The sequence below is a fragment of the Typopeltis vanoorti genome, chromosome 20 (assembly GCF_054136105.1).
Source record: "Typopeltis vanoorti isolate ZY-2024b chromosome 20, IOZ_Tvanoo_1.0, whole genome shotgun sequence".
Taxonomy (NCBI): Eukaryota; Metazoa; Arthropoda; class Arachnida; order Uropygi; family Thelyphonidae; genus Typopeltis; species Typopeltis vanoorti.
The window spans coordinates 983666-1000527 of record NC_143568.1 but is presented as its reverse complement, the minus strand read 5'-3'; the positions used below and the strand labels follow the sequence as shown (position 1 = coordinate 1000527).

The 16862-nt window shown below is 33.4% G+C and overlaps 1 protein-coding gene across 2 annotated transcripts in view; it reads left to right on the top strand.

The window, feature by feature from the left end:
• LOC150095188 (NHL repeat-containing protein 2) overlaps positions 1-15596 on the top strand; it is a 239799-nt gene extending 224203 nt beyond the window's left edge. For both annotated transcript variants that reach the window (XM_090410046.1, XM_090410044.1), the window contains exon 11: positions 14875-15596. In XM_090410046.1, coding sequence (XP_090266172.1) covers positions 14875-14934 — 60 coding nt within the window. In that variant the 3' untranslated portion in view covers positions 14935-15596. The remainder of the gene's footprint in view (positions 1-14874) is intronic.
• Positions 15597-16862: the final 1266 nt, after the last annotated feature.

Below are 16862 nucleotides of genomic sequence, written 5' to 3'. Positions count from 1 at the left end.
CATGTTGTCTCCATTAGCGACAAGAGAATGTCTTCATAAAACACAACACTTAATAATTTTAAACTACAGTAAAATTTCTGAAAGTAACACAACCATCCAAATCCAGTAAGTACATAAATTTTTAACTGCTTTACATTTCATTTTGACAAAATAACAATAATGGGCACATCGCAAGTACCAACAATGTGTGTTATGAAACCAAAACTAATAACGTACTAAAAAATTACTAAACATTACTAAATTACTAAACGTACTAAACAATTTGTAAAAATATTCAGAATTTTAAATTATGACTATTTTTACATCAATTTCATCTTTCTCTGAAATGTTTAAAAAAAAAATTCTAAATATTTAACCTATATCTAACAAAACTTTTAATGCTTATTCCTAGATCTTAAATAATAAGATCTAGGAATAAGCTATTCCTAGATTGCAAATAATGATTTTTGCTTATCATTATTTGCAATCTTTGAATCACTAATTTCAGAATCATCTGATACTAGAGATAATTCGGAATTATACTTACAAATTTCATTTCTTCACTTTTCAAATATTTCATTTAAACTACTTGAATTATATTCTAAATCTACAGAATCATCACATTCAGGATCAAATTCTACAGGCTGAGATTCTTTATCTTCACTAACTAAATTAAATCCTTCTGGTCCTGAACATGTTAAAAGGGTACTTTTTAGGGAGTAGAAATTTAGTTATATTAGGAGACAATATGAATAAAATATTGAAAGATGAGGGTTGTTTTCCTGATACTAATTGTGCATCTCCTTCACAATCAGTTGTGAATGATTCTAACATTCACAAAGGTATTTTTACATTCTTCTGGTTTATTTAACTCTAAGTTAAGTAACTATGATAGTCTGCTATTATTTCATCTATATTAGAGTCTTTTTGATTGTCATCACTCTTATGTTGTACATAATCTGAATTATTTACCCTGGGTTTGTAAAATTTCTTGCATTAGGTTTTGTTTTACCCAAATTTAATTTTCTCCTTTGCTGTGTATTTAAATTATGAAGTTGGAAACTATTCCCGTTCCTACTAACTGATTGTGAATGAGATGCACAATTAGTATCAGGAAAACAACCCTCATTTTTCAATATTTTATTCATATTGTCTCCTAATATAACTAAATTTCTACCTCCTTAAAAAGTACCTTTTTAACACATTCAGGACCAGAAGGACTTATGAAGTAATACAAAGTTTTTAGGTATTAAAATGACTTTATTAGGTATCTATTTAACATAAAACATCATCATTATGTAGGAAAAAATCATAGGTTTTATAGAATTTCATGGGACACGTGTGTCCCAATGGACGTAAAGGGTTGCAAATAAATTAAAATTACTAACATTTATGTATTGGCTTCAACTACATTTTACTAAACTAAGTACATAAATCAACAAAAACAACTTGCTCACTTACAGTCAGTCTCTCCTCCCCATCATCAACTGCTCTCAATTTCTCCATGAAGTCCCATTCGCAAGATTGAAAGATCTTTATGAACTGCTCATTAAGTATCTCCATCACACATTCTGCAACAGCTGTCTTTATACCATTTCCTCCAATCAGTGTCATCCTTCCATAATCATTCTTTCTTTTGCTGGCTACATATCAAAAGAACTCCCTAGGATTCTTTTTTGGCTTCATTAGCTAACTGCTGTTCATACCTCTCTCTTTAGCTACTCTCACCAACCAAGTCACCCTCCTTGCCTGATCTTTGTAGACCTCATGAAATTGGTTACTTCCACTTCTCTTATGCTGCCTCCACAATGCTTTTTTTTCTCTGTATTGCATGCTTAATCTCTTTATTCATCCATCTCACACCTACCTTATTTAACCTTCTCACCCTTGGAATACATTTAGACATTGCATCTACTAGATAGTTTTTGAAAATCCCCCAAGCTGCATTGATCTCTTTTCCAGCTAACTCCTCATTCCATGCTACACCCGCAAGCTGTCTCTTGAGCTCTTCATGATCACCCCCCCCTTGTAGTTCCACATATACCCTTTTTTCACAGGGGGGTCCTTGCACTGCTGGCAACCACCCAGGTAATCACCTCATGGTCACTTTCACCAATTGGTGGATGATTTGACACCTCATTTATAATTACATCCTATGATGAGATGACCAAATCCAAGACCCTTAATCCTTGTGTGCCCTCTGTTACATACTGTCTGAGGTAGTTATATCTCAAAAATTCAAGAAACTCATTTTCTTTACTTTCAGTTGCTATCTCTTCATTCCAGTCTATATTGCCATAATTAAAATCACCCATAATGATCACCCTTTTCTTATTTGCTTGGCTTATTTGACTATACATTTCACTATCACCACCATCCACATTACCAGGTCTATAACAACATCCCACCAAGTATTTGATTCTATTCACCTCTGTCTCACACCATACTGCCTCAAAACCACTGGCCCTATTTCTCTCTTGCATCTCTACTTTGTATCGACATAACTCTTTCTCTATCATCAATAGCACTCCCCCTCCCTTTTTACCCCTTCTATCCTCACGAAACATATCATACCCTTCCATCTCTATTCCTGTCAGGATGTCGTCCTCATCTTACCACGTCTCACTTATTCCGACAATCTTTGGGTGAACAGACGCAATTAGTGAAACCATTTCATCTGCCTTGTTTCTTATACTTCTAGCATTGGTATACAAACATGACAGCTTATTTCTAGATCTACAGCTAGTTCCACTGATACCACTCATTCGATGTGATCTCTCCATGCTGGACTGGGGCCATTTCCCTTTCTGCTTCTTCATTTTAGAACCCTTTTCAATTTCATCTGTTTCCTCTTGATCTGTGGTCATCCCTTTTCTTTCCTGCCTACACATGCTCTCACCTCCTCTTGGAGCATCCACCTTTCTCACACTGTGTACCCCTGTCCACCCTGACCCTCCCCGTTTCCCTGCTCCTCTTGCACACCCATTCTCTCATTTTCTATACTCATACCACTCACTTCCCCATTCATTTCCACTTCTTCAATCTCTCCTGTCTTACTCTCCTACTCTTCCACATCACTCCCCTCTCGATCTGATTCATTCTCTACCTTCCAGCAGCAGTCTCTCCAAGCAACTCACACCATAACCACTCAAATGCAGTCCATCGCTCCCATACAGCTCACTTCGTCCCTCAAACTCATACTCATTCCACACATTAACAAACTGTACTCCCATCTCCTCACACATTTCAGCCAGAATATCATTCATAATCCTTGCTCTCCGCCTCATTTCACCACAATCATACCTAGGCAACACAGTGACTACCCTTCCTGTCGCATTATTCTCTTTTATCTTTCCAAGCAGCCTCCTGACATTCATTCTGACATGCTCTTTGTTCTCTCTCAAATCATTTGTACCAATTAATACAATTAACTCTTTTGCTCGCTCCTGCCTCATATCCAATGCCTCAATCACTCTACTCATTTTACCACCTGGAAAACATACCTTGTGCATTTTATCCTCTAGCACACCCTTAATAATGGAGTCGCCATGCAATGCCAATCGCTCATCTTTCGTTAACTCTTTCATGGTTTATTGCATCTAAAGCATTTTTGAACATATCTCCTTTGAGATGTTTTATTTCTGTCAGTACCATTAGATTTACCAAAGAAAGATTGATTATCTGTAGGATTCTTGGATATTGTTAAATCAGATATCATCTTAAACAGAAGTTCCTGTCCCTTCACTATTGGTCTCTGTCTGTCTTTCTATTTCTTCACTAAGAAATGTTTTCAGTTCCTCTAATTTTTCCCAAATCATGTAATTCTACCTTGGACTCAGATTCTGGAATATCTTTAGTGAAATTCACAAAAATTTCCTTAGACTGTTTCATTTTTTTATCACCTTTTAATTTTTGGGACTTCAATTCTCTCACTTTATCTTTAGCCACTGTGTTAAGAGAATGAGTTTCAACATACTGAAAAGAATTTACCTGTTTATTGTTTGTGGAAGGAAATATATCTCTAAATCTCTCTTCCTTTTCCCTAACAATTTGAAAGCATTGTTCATGATTTTTAACCTTTTTCTTGTATGCTGTTTCTTTCAGGTTATCGTTAAGGCCATGCCTAAATTGATTAAACAGCAACCATTCTAAAGAGGATCTCTCTTCAGATGAAACATTAAATTTATGAGCAATGCTCCAAAGTCTGTGGTAATACTCTGAAACAGACTCCCTGTTATCTTGAATGCACTGATTTTTTATTTATTTATTTTATTATCCCATGGTATTATTACATCAGAGCATAGAGGTCAGATTCATGTACTTTATACAGCACCTTTTCTGGGTCGTTATAAAGTTCACATTTGGAAATGTTCATACAATTTAGTAAATGCATTGGCGATGCTACCTCGATGTTACTGATTTTGCAGATTGGGAAAGACTTATGCCATTGCTAAAGTTGATTGGTCTTGTGTGGGCCAGTCTTGAGGTGAGAGATCATGGTAGTGGCACAGTGATTAAACTTGGAGTTGATGGTAGCTCCTGGTTTTTCTGCTCATCTTTCATTAACTCTTTCATGGTTTATTGCATCTAAAGCATTTTTGAACATATCTCCTTTGAGGTGTTTTATTTCTGTCAATACCATTAGATTTACAAAAGAAAGATTGATTATCTGAATACCAGTGGTGACTCATGTCCTGGAGAATCGTTCTTTTTATGTTTTCTTTTTAAGTAGTTTTAAAAAGATTGAAATCTGTGGTATCATTTGATGTTGCAGTCATTTTTGCTACTTTATCTGCAGTTTCATTTCCCTTTAATTCCACATAGGATGAGATCCATTGGAAAATTATATCGGAATCATTAAGTAGTTTATGTTTTTGCTATGTCTCTAAGTATTTCTTGATGGCTAGTGTAGCAGTTCTAATACCTGAAGGGCTGCTAAGGATACTTGAAAAATATAAATTCCTTTGGGTTTTGTTTATCCAAATGTTGCAGTGCTATGTTAATGGCTATTAATTCTGCATGGTATGAGTTGCATCCAATACTGTTAGTTGTTTTTAGTTTTATATTTTGAGAGCCATAGATGAGTATGCCACTCCCAGAATTGCCATTTGGGTTTTTGGAACCATCTGTGTAGATATTTATTGAGTCAGGTCCATATTCCATTATTTTTGAAAGAGCTAATGATCTCAAGATTTCAGGGTTTTATAGGCTTTATTTCTCATGTTTCCCTATTTCAAAGTTGATAACTATATTTTTCCTGTCTTGATTTGGAGGAAATGCCAGGTAGTTGGCTATTTCATTTGGACAATCGAAGGGAATTTTATTTTCCATGATTTCATGCATTGTTGATTTTTTCTTTATTCTGTTTATTGGTTGTCAATTTTTAAAAAGTTCATTTGTTCTGTGATGTGCAAGGTTGGTTCTTTTTTCTACAAATTTAGTAAGATTTTCTTGCCACCTAATTTTTAAAGGAACAAGGTTGGATTCGAATTCTGCTATATTCCTTTTCCATGAGTTCTATTCCTTAGTTCACATATGATTCTAGCCAGTGGCAGATTTAGGCATTAAGTGGCCCGAGGCGTTCGCAATTTTTGGCCCTTTAAATTATTAAGTTACAAACAATTCATTTTAATTTTTTTTTTTAATATTTTATGTATATTTGCACAATGCATACACATACATACATAACAATAATTACTTCACAACAAAAATTATAAAATGTTTTGTATACATATAAATATGAAAATAGGTAGGTAACTTTAATTGTATATTACATATTATAGGAACAATTCGATAATATTATAATCACATTCAGGTACAGTCTGTATTTTGTACATAAGTATTTTATGAAATTATACTGGCACTTTTCTACTTTTTGCAGCAGCAAATTGGTCAATTAATAAATCAAATTCTAATTCTTGTAATACAGAATTTTCAATAAACATCAGTGACAAATTTGATAGTTGATCTTGCCTCAATGAATTTCTTAAATAATTCTTGACACGCTTAAGGACAGAAAAAGATCTTCTGCAGAAGCATTACAAATAAGCATTGTTAAAAAAATTTTTAGTATTGTTTCTACATTTGGAAAAGTTGATTGCAATCCGTTAGTGATTGTTTTGTACATTTGAAATGTACATGTGAGATTTTCTTCTTTTATGTATTTTAACAAATTATGTACTTCGTCATTGAAATAGCTAATTTCAATATCATTCTTATATATATTTCCCAATTTAGAAATGCAATCGCTTATGTTGTCTTTACTCATAACGTGATCAAAAAATAATTGAAAATGACTTAACGCATTAGAATACATATTAATTTTGGTAGAAATTTCGGTACTCAATCTATCACAAATCATATTATGAGTTTCTACGATGAACAATTTGCGACCTGTTAGAATTGTCTTGTTCATGTTATTTGATGCTGTATTTAATTCATCAAAATGTCTTTTTTGTTTCTTTATCTGGTTTATTTCATAATTTGTTTCATCAGTTAATAGATTTGCTTGTTGTTCTATCGTTTCAAAATCATTTCATACATTCATTATAAAATTATGCAAAGATTTTAAAAGTTTTACACATTGCAACAAATGTGTTTGAACTTCTTGAAGCAAAAGACTTGTGTTATTTATTCTTTGCAATAATCTAACCCATAATATTGTTAACACTGCAATTTCGTATTTATCAAAATGTTTTGGCTTGCAATCTATTATCTGGTTTTTCAAGTTCATTTTTGCTAGTTTTAATATGTTTATAATTTAATCACAAAGCAGATACGGCATCAGCTCGTGATGACCATCTTGTATCGCTGATTCTTTTAAATGTTTGGAATTTGTATCGGCAAAACTGTCTGTAAGTAAATTCCATCGTTGCGTAGATTTAGAAAAAATTTATATATGTTCTGGACGAAATCAAAATAATAAACAGCCTTTGAACAAGCTTCTGCAGCAGAGTTTCCAATAATGTTAAGTGTGTTAGTGTAACATGGAATGAAAACTGCTGATTCGTTCAACATCTTAATTCTTGCTTGTAGACCATTATATTTGCTGTATTGTCGTATGTTTGGCCACAACAATTTTTTTATATCTAAAGAAAGACCATTTAAATTGTCAAAAACGAGTTTCTCTAAATTTTTTGCTTAATGGTTATTTAATTGCAGAAAAGCAAAAAACTGTTCCAGCACATCTCCTTTACTATTTACATATCTCAATATAAAAGTTAACTGGTCTATATGGCTCACATTGGGTGTGGAATCGATGATCAACGAATAACACAGAGCTTCTCTAACTTCCAAAATTAATTTCCCCTTTACTTCAGTCCCCATTAAAGAAATAAATTCATCACATATCGTATGAGATAAGTAATTAACCTTCCCACTTCCGATATTATCATATCTTGTTAAATGATTTTTAATAAACTCATCAAACTGTGATAAATATTCTATACAAGTTATAAAATTTCCTCTTTTGTTAACACCACCAACACTTTCATCTTCTCTGTGCCCCCGAAATCCTAACCCAAACTTGCTAACAACTTTACTGTGGCTACAATTCTTTTTAAAACATCTCGCCAATATTTTTGTTCAATATTAATCTGATTAATCAAATGAGAATCAATACATCCAGTTATTGACAATCTTTTTTTTAAAATCAACATTGAGGAAATATGTTCTTTAGAGCATTCATGTTCTTTCAATGCGTATTTAAGATTTTTCCAATCATTGTATCCTGTACTAAATTTAGTAATAGAATGTGTAAAAAGTTTGCAAACATAGCAGTAAATCATTTTGCTACTTTCTGAAAAAAAAATCATTCTTGATATTCTTTTGTGCCATTTGCTTTTTCACAGTAAAAACGAACACTTGAAATATTTCTGATTTCTGTCATTATATTCAACTTTTAAAGATGTTATGTCTCCGATATTGCACAGTTTATTATTTATAAAGTAATTTACCATTTTCTCCAATATTTTGCACGGCAATAAAGCGATATCTTTTGGAAAATTATCTGAGTCTGGTTGTTTATGTTGATCTGCATCAGCACCTCGTTCTTTTTCTTCAGCATTTTCCTCTATGTCTTGCACATCTCGTTCAAGTTCAGCATTGTCGGTTGTTTCGTCATATTTGGCACCTTCTTCTTTCTTATAGCGTTTTCTATTATGTTATCGTTTTTTAGACTATCTTCTTCTTTTTCGTCTCAAACATGTTGGTTGACGATCTTCATTGCTCTGAAATTTAGATGAAGATGAAGTCAAAAAAACCTCCAAGGAGTTTTTTTGAGAGCGCGATAATTTTTTTTTTCCTTTCGTCGTTTTCTTTTTTCTGCTCTGGACAAGTATGTTTGTTTCATGGCTAAAATATTAAATATGCATATATATTCAAAACAATTATTTTATAAAAATAATTATTTTATAATTACAATTACAACAACTGAACCACAGCAAAGGATAAAGGATACGGAAGGTTACAAGAATTTCATTGGTTCTTTAACCGTTTATACTGCCTGTATTTTAAGCAGTTCGATTTGGAAAACAAAAATGAAAATAGAATTTATTTTATTATATAGTTACAATTAAACAACAGTACAGACAGTAGTTCCAAGAATTAAGACAAAATTGAAACAAAATGGAATATTAGTTTTTCAAATTTTCATGGCTGTTTCATGGCTAAAATATTAACTATGCATATATATTCAAAACAATTAGTTTATAAAAACAATTATTTTATAATTGCAATTGCAACAACCGAACCACAACAAAGGATAAAGGATACTGAAGATTACAAGAATTTCATTGGTTCCTTAACCATTTATACCGCCTTTATTTGAAGCAGTCGATTTGGAAAACAAAAATGAAAATAGAATTTATTTTATTATATAGTTACAATTAAACATCAGTACAGATAGTAGTTCCAAGAATTAAGACAAAATTAACTTAATTTTGTTTTAATTAAGTCAAAATTTTGCCTTAATTAAAATTGTGTTAATTAAGACTAAAAAATATATATATAGTGCGGGCTGGGGGCCCCATAGCCTTGCTGGGCCCGAGGCAGCTGCCTGTGCCTAAATCTGCCACTGATTCTAGCTGCATTTTTCTGAATTTTTATAAGCTTGTCTAAACTGGTTTGTGATGTTTGCATCCAGATAGGTTAAGCATATTCCATTATAGGTCAGATAATAGAGGTGTATGTGACTTTTAAGGTTTTAGCATCAGCTCTCCACTCTTTCCCCGAGATACTTTTGATGATATTTAATCTTCTTTTTGCACTAACTGCAACATTGTTGATATGTTTATTAGTTTAGTGATAGATCCAGAGTAACTCCAAGGTATTTGGGGTTTTCATTAAAGGTAATTAGTTGACTGTTTAGCTTAATCTTTGGTCTCCACTTTCTGAGATACAAAATTTCTGATTTAGTAGGGTTAATTTCGATTTTTTGGTTTTCACAATATGCAGATAAACTTTTAGTGGCTTTGTTTAAGTGACCTTCTGCTGTTTCTAGGTTGTTGTGAACTGAGAATAGGACCAAATCATCAGCAAATATAGCTATTTTTGTTTCTTTATTTATATATTTATCTAAGTCATTTAAGTAGATGGAAAAAAGGAGTGGGCTCAAAATGCTGCCTTGAAGGAGTCCCTGTGTTATTTTCATTTTCTTCAAAAGATATTAAAATGGAAAAGAAATGCACTGATGAATTTTCCAAATGTTAGGCCCTAATTCTCTTACACTTGAAAATTCTGATATTAGCAAACTTTTAAATGTTGCATGACTGTCAGTTTCTCTCAGCAGAGGGCATGTGTTTAAAAACATTTTGACTTTGTCCAATAATTTATTACGAAGTATAATTAGCAAATGAAAATCTGACCATTTTCCTAAATCTCTAATTTTTTCTTTATATTTAAAAAATGTTTCTATGTTTTCACTACTATCACCTGAGAAAGAAGGTACTACTAAAGTTAGATTAACTAACTTAAAAAATTCCTCATTTTTAATTGAAGAAACTTTGCTACTAGAATTACTATCTCAATTTTACTTGAGTCAAGATGTACTTTCTGGAGTCTAAAATAAAGTTAAATCACAACCAATCCTGTTGGCTGCACCATTTGTTATAAAGATTGGAGATTATTTATTTTGTTAATTATCAATCCTGTTGGCTGCGCCATTTGTTTTGATAAGTATTAATCTCCATTTGTTATGAGATTTTCTCCATAACGATTATTTCTATTTTCGAGTGTTTTTATATATGCACAAGGGTTCAATTTCGATTGGTGCAATGACATTTAACTGTTTCTTTCAGAAACTGAAAAATCACTGACTAGACCAAACACAAAATATACACATTTAATAAAACAAAAACAATATATATACACTTTAAATAAAATGACAACTAACTAAAAAATTAACTGGATCCAAGGCCTTTTAATATAAACTTACACTTTAGAGATCACCCATTCTCTGACTCATTCTATTACTGGTTTGTTTAACATATACTTAATCACATCTACTAGACTAAACACCTTGTTTACACAATAACGAAATGTTCAGTCGGTTTCTTTGTTAAGGCCTTTTTCCTGAAGATATGATTCTGTTCTTCTTTTCCATAGGATCCTTTCTCATCACCCTTATGTAGCACACATTATTCCCCCTGACTGAAGTATAGATATTCTGAATTCACCGACGTATAAGTACTCTTACCTCGTGAAGTTCAATTTTGTTAATTTTCGTACCAGCAAAAAAGGTTTCTTCTATTGCTTTATCTAAGTTGCTAAATTCCGTCTCCTTTTCCAGTAGAAATAATAGATAGATCCGGTGTCCTTAAAACAGATGAAATTTTCCAATCAGTGTTTCTTTGAACATTCCTATAGAACGTCAATTGCAATATTTTCTTTTATTTACCAATACTTATTTACAGTCTTAACTCCTTCACTTTAAAGGCTCACAGTTCTACGATTCCTTTTTCGGAATCTTCTATTAATATTCCTCCCACTGTCACATACAACTAAATAAACTTCTTCAAAACAAAATTCCTATGTCTGCATTTTTAAACTTTCATTAGCTCTCCCCTTTATGTTTTCCGCCCTTACTTCGATACCAAACGCTCTCTTGTTGTTTTCGTTACCCTGATACTGAATGCCCTCTCTGTCAGCTGTCAATCATCCATCAAACTCCTCGGTAAGCATGTGCACTCCATGTAGGTGGCAAGCTAGAAGTTAGGCATAATGGCTGATATGTTATCTCCATTAGTGACAAGAGAATGTCTTCATAAAACACAACACTTAATAATTTCAAACTACAATAAAATTTCTGAAAGTAATTTTATTGTAGTTTGAAAAAACTACAATAAAATTTAATATAAAATAAGATTTAATATAAATAAGATAAAATCTAACACAACCATCCAAATCCAGTAAATACATACATTTTTAACTGCTGTATATTTCATTTTGGCAAAATAACATCAATAACGGGCACATCAGACGTGCCGAGAATATGTGTTATGAAACCAAAACTAATAATGTACTAACATAAACAATTTCTAAAAATATTTAGAATTTTAAATTATGGCTATTTACAGTATTCTTTCTGGGTAGTAGCCCTTCCCATAATGCATAACATTATACACACTCAAAAAGATTGTGCTTTGCATCATGTGTTACTAAGGCTATTAATGTGAAGTCATTAGCTTCTATATACAAATAGCCTAGTAGTGAAGAAAGTTCATAAACAAACTTTGTTTGCTTACACTTAGATCAAGGATTAAACAAAAATATAGTTTCCTGGCATTTTTAATTTAATTATAACTAAGTGAGAAAGCTTTCTACAACATTCCAGTATCTTCCTTTAGTTAGTTCAGTAAAACTAAGAGAATGTCGTGTATATCTCTGAATCCAGCTTAGTTACTCCTGGAAAAAACATTATGCAATGAATAAAATATTATGGTACACTTCTTGTGCTATGGAACCTTGTCATAGTTTCTTTTGGTGTGCAGTTGATTTCATTATATAAAATTAATTTTTGTTTTATTCCTGAAAATCTGACAGCATTACTCCTGATGCATGAATTGCTAATTTACCTATGTTTTTCGTTATGCATCTCATATTTGAATTACAAAATGTAGACACCTGTATTGTCTTTTTTTTTTGTTTGTTTGTTTTTAATGCAAATTTCATTAATCTATAGTACATTTAGCACTTGGGTGAACCAAGGGCAAGATAAAAATCTGAGAATGTGCTCTAGAGACTTAACATGGAACTTTTTCGAACCCTTCAGACCTCCAGTAATTGGGATGATGGTCTCACAACAGGCAGTCAGATTTATCTATCACTTAAACACAGTTGCAAATACCTCACTGGGATTCAAGACTACAAACTTTTGTTTGGAGAGTAAAGATGCTATCTGATTAGTTAGTCAGCCTGGCAAGTTTGATTACAGGTACATATGATCCCAATTTGTGTCTTGATGTCAAAATTTTAATTTTTCCAGTGTACTTGTATTACTAAACAAAAATGATGAAATGGTGAAAAACAAGTGAAAATTGTAATATCATTTTGCAAATCCTGGATATGTTCTGTAATTCTTTTTAACCCTGGAAACCAGTATAGTTGCAAAATACTTAGGTTTTCTATTTTCCAATTCCTGATGCCCTAATGATTTTGAAAATTCTGTGGTCCTATTTAGGACAAAATTGTATAACAGCTTTTCAAATGAAACAAGTTAGCCATTCTTTCTCATACAGCAGTGATATAATTTTGATTCCCAGAAACTTCTTCAAAATAAGCAATCTGGCCAGACAGCATGAGCAATTAACAGACATATGAGGGTTGAAAAGTTGTGATAATCACCATGAATAGAGGTAGCACCATGTAACTTACACATTAATCTACATATTCTTCCCCAAAAAGTGTTGTTATTATGTGACCCCTCCAAGGAATCCAAAGACTCATTGAGGGAGGGCACCTACTCTACAACTCTGTCTTCACCACTCAATCTACGAACTGCTGCAAACCATATCATCTACACCAGTGCCATCTACTGCCCACCACCAGTATTTTCACAGACAGTTACAAACATCCATGCCCACAGTGGGATTCAAACCCACAGCTTTTTGCCCAAAAAGCAGATACGCTAACAACTCGGCCAACCAACGCTGCTGCATCATTTGCAATCCTCTGAGAAAAAAGTCTTTTCCTTGTTGCACAAACCAGTCCTCAGCTGCAGATATAACTTCATCACATGTGGTAAATTTATTATTATTACTATTATTTGAATTTACGCATCAGCATGCTCAGTGAACAAAGCTCTCGTCAGACACCTAACACCAAAACCCTTTAGATGTAGTCTGTCAGCATTGTACAGATCCTTCTTTTCATCAAAACACAGATCACAGATCCGCAAATTCTACATCATTCCTTCTGCACAACCTACATATAGAATCATTGGCTAGCAATGCTCTCCTCATCAGTTCGCCTCTATCATAGCATGATAGGAGACTTACAATCTTCACCTTCTTGCTCTTCAGTTTTGCCTCTTCTAACAACTCCTTTATATCCTCCCTCATAAAATACTCTCCTCTCAAATCATTTGTGCAGACCAAGACAATCATTTCCTTCGACCTATCTTTTTGCATCCAGATGGTGTGACTAACATTGTGAATTTTTGCACCAGGAAAATGCCATTTTGTCACACTTTCATTAAGTACTCTCTCCTGATTGTTGAGTCTCCGTATATAAATTTCTCCTTAACTTGTTTTTCTTGTTTGTTCGGTTGGTCTTTATTATTCTTTCAGATCACCAGCCCTGCTTAACTCTTGCCACTTCTGCAGTTTTTCAATTTCACACTTTGTCCTATGAAGGATAGCATTCAAGTGCACTATTTCTTTATTAATGTCCATTCTATTTTATGGCCGCACGTTCATCATTAGTAATATCATTTTCTCTCCTACTGTCGGTACTGTCCACGCTACTAACATTTATTGGGTTCTCTTCACCTAATAGGCATTCACTTTTGAAACATTGATACACACACTCTGTACAGTTACAATTTCCTTTCACGCATCCTTTAATTTTCTTGATGAATGCAATTCACTCCTACTGCACTGACCTGTAGGCATTGTTGTCTCAGGATGCCCAGCGTTAAACTTTGCCGCCTATCTGGCAATTATTGGATATGCTGAGGCATGGTCCCTTAAAATGTCTCACAAAGTTGGGTGAATCTCAGTTGCAAGACTTTCCTTGCAGCATGAAAAACTTTATGATGGCTGGCACCTCTTTGTCTTCGAATTTCTTCAGAACCTCTGACATGTCTTGTTATGTAGCCTAAAAGAAAAAAGTAGAAATTATTAAAATTTGATGAAACTTGGGGATTAAAGGGTTTTAAGATATGTTCTTTCTTGTGGTTACATCACTTGCTTTAACACGTTGACTGCCACGGCAATTTTCGGGATTCAGGTCTCAGAAGCCAATTTGATTTAATCATATCATATTATTCAAAACCCTAATTATAATGCATAGTAATCACCAAAAAACATACAGAATGTGTTTTTTTGGGAAAAAAAAAAGGTCTCACGAGTTATCTCGTAGTTGGCATATATAACAGAAAGTTCTTTGCAGTAGCCAACTACGAGTTAATTCATACTCAGACATGCTTCGACTTGTTTCGCTAAGCCAGAGTTAGTGATATGTGTGTAAATACGTCAGTAGCGAATCAAACCTAGTCGAGTACGTTACATTTACTTCTTTCTTGAATATTTTGTTTTATAATTATTATTAGTCGGCTCTAAGAAAAACCATTAGATGGCCAAAAAAAATTGCATTTACATATTATAGAAATATATATACACAATGCATTCAAAATTTTCATAAAGTAACTAATTCTAACATAAAACTTATAAAATTTAGAGAAGCATTCGTCAAAGCGTTGATTGGAAAAGAGATTCTACCAGTTTCAAAGAAAGTTAGATCAGAAAAAGTTCATTATTTAGAGAGTATCCCACCCACTGAAAAAAAACTGCGTCCGACAAAGCCATGTTGAATTTGTACCCAAGCTAAAAAAAACAACGAGAAACGTGTTATTATTGTCCAGCCCTGCGAAGAGAATCCAGCACTTTGTGTGGAAGGTTGTTTTAAAAAATATCACATTAAATAAAATTGTTCTATTACTTTGTATTTGATTTACACTGTATGAATAAATTTTCTGTTCATGTACACCAGCCTTGATTTTTTGTTCTCTTCCCAGAAGCCAACTATCCTTAGTTACACTTATATACTATGAATATACTCATAGCTGCATGAAAAAGGCAAGTCCAGCAACTACAAGATAACTCGTAGTCGGCCCTCTTGGCCAGATCACCTACTATGAATTATCTCATAGTTGTCAGTCAACTTGTTAATATCATTTTTGTTCTAAGTGTTAATCAGAACTTTTCAGTCACCCCTCATAATACACTTGCTTTGTGGTTTTTATTGTTTTAACTATTTATATTCTTAACTAAATAGAATGATCTGGTTATCATACAACTTATATATATGTCCTGTACTAAATTATTTTGTTATTTTATTCATAAATTTTATTGTACAGTATTTTAATATTCATAAACCACAGATCTGTGCTATGTTTATAATTGTTCTTGAATAAATAATATTTTTATATGTGAATCGAACTTAGTTTACTTGAGAATTTAGATGCTAAACATTTTCACTTAGTATCATGTAACTCTGTGGGTTTTCTTGTCAAATTGACAAGTAAAGACTCATAGTAGGACCCTGAACATGATGGATAAATGTGGTAATGAAAGACTTAACACGTTTGCTGCCACGCTCTTCGGGCATAGTTTATTACCGCACGACAAGCAATTTCACTTCAAGGTTAGTATGAGTAATCTCATTGCTGGTAGTAATCGACATACAAGTATATTCGTAGTTGGCTTGTGAGGCTCATATACCAACTACAAGTATACACACTTTCACTTCTTCAAGGTTAGTACAAGTAATCTCGTTGCCGGCAGTAAGCATCATACAAGTATATTCGTAGTTGGCTTGTGAGGCTCATATACCAACTACGAGTATACTCGTAGTTGGCAGCGAACGTGTTAAGACAGCTGGTTGAGCACTTTAAACTGGATGCGTCTTATGAGAGAGATGTAGAAACCTGGTGATAGTAATCATATAACTTTTTGAATTAAAAGAACCCGAGATTAAATAAATTGAATTAAATGTTTAATTATGATGAATTTAACATTAGTTGTGTATTTTTGTTTTGTATTTAGTGGGATATAGTGAGTTATAGTGGAACTTGGTGAGTTAGAGATGACTATAACTGACCTCGTTGAGACACAGGAGGGAGATTCTCCACGTAGAGAGAGAGAGAGAGAGAGAGAGATGAGTGGTATGATAGAGGGCGAGAAAAATATGAATAAAATAATGAGAGTGGGGAGTATGGAAAGGTTGAAGGATTGTGAAGTTTTCGGAGATGGTCTCGGTTGGGAGGATGAATGGCAAATAAGAGTGGCTGACTTGCAGAGAGAGATGGATTGAGCTGAAAGAGCAGGTGAAATGTCTAGGGAATGAGATGAGAAGTGTGAAAGATGAGATTAGGTGAATGGAAGAGATGAATGCAAGGCGAATCAGAGTAGGAGTGAGAGAAAGTTATGGGAATGATAGAGGGGAGGAGAATAGAACAGTAGAAGAGAGGGAATGAGAGAGAGTTATGGGAATGATAGAAGAGGAAAGAATAGGAACAGTAGAAGAGAGGGAACGAGAGAGAGTTATGGGAATGATAGAAGAGGAAAGAATTGGAACTGTAGAAGAGAGAGAATGAGAGAGAGTTATGGGAATGACAGAAGAGAGGAAATGAGAGAGAGTTATGGGAATGACAGTAGAAGAGAGGA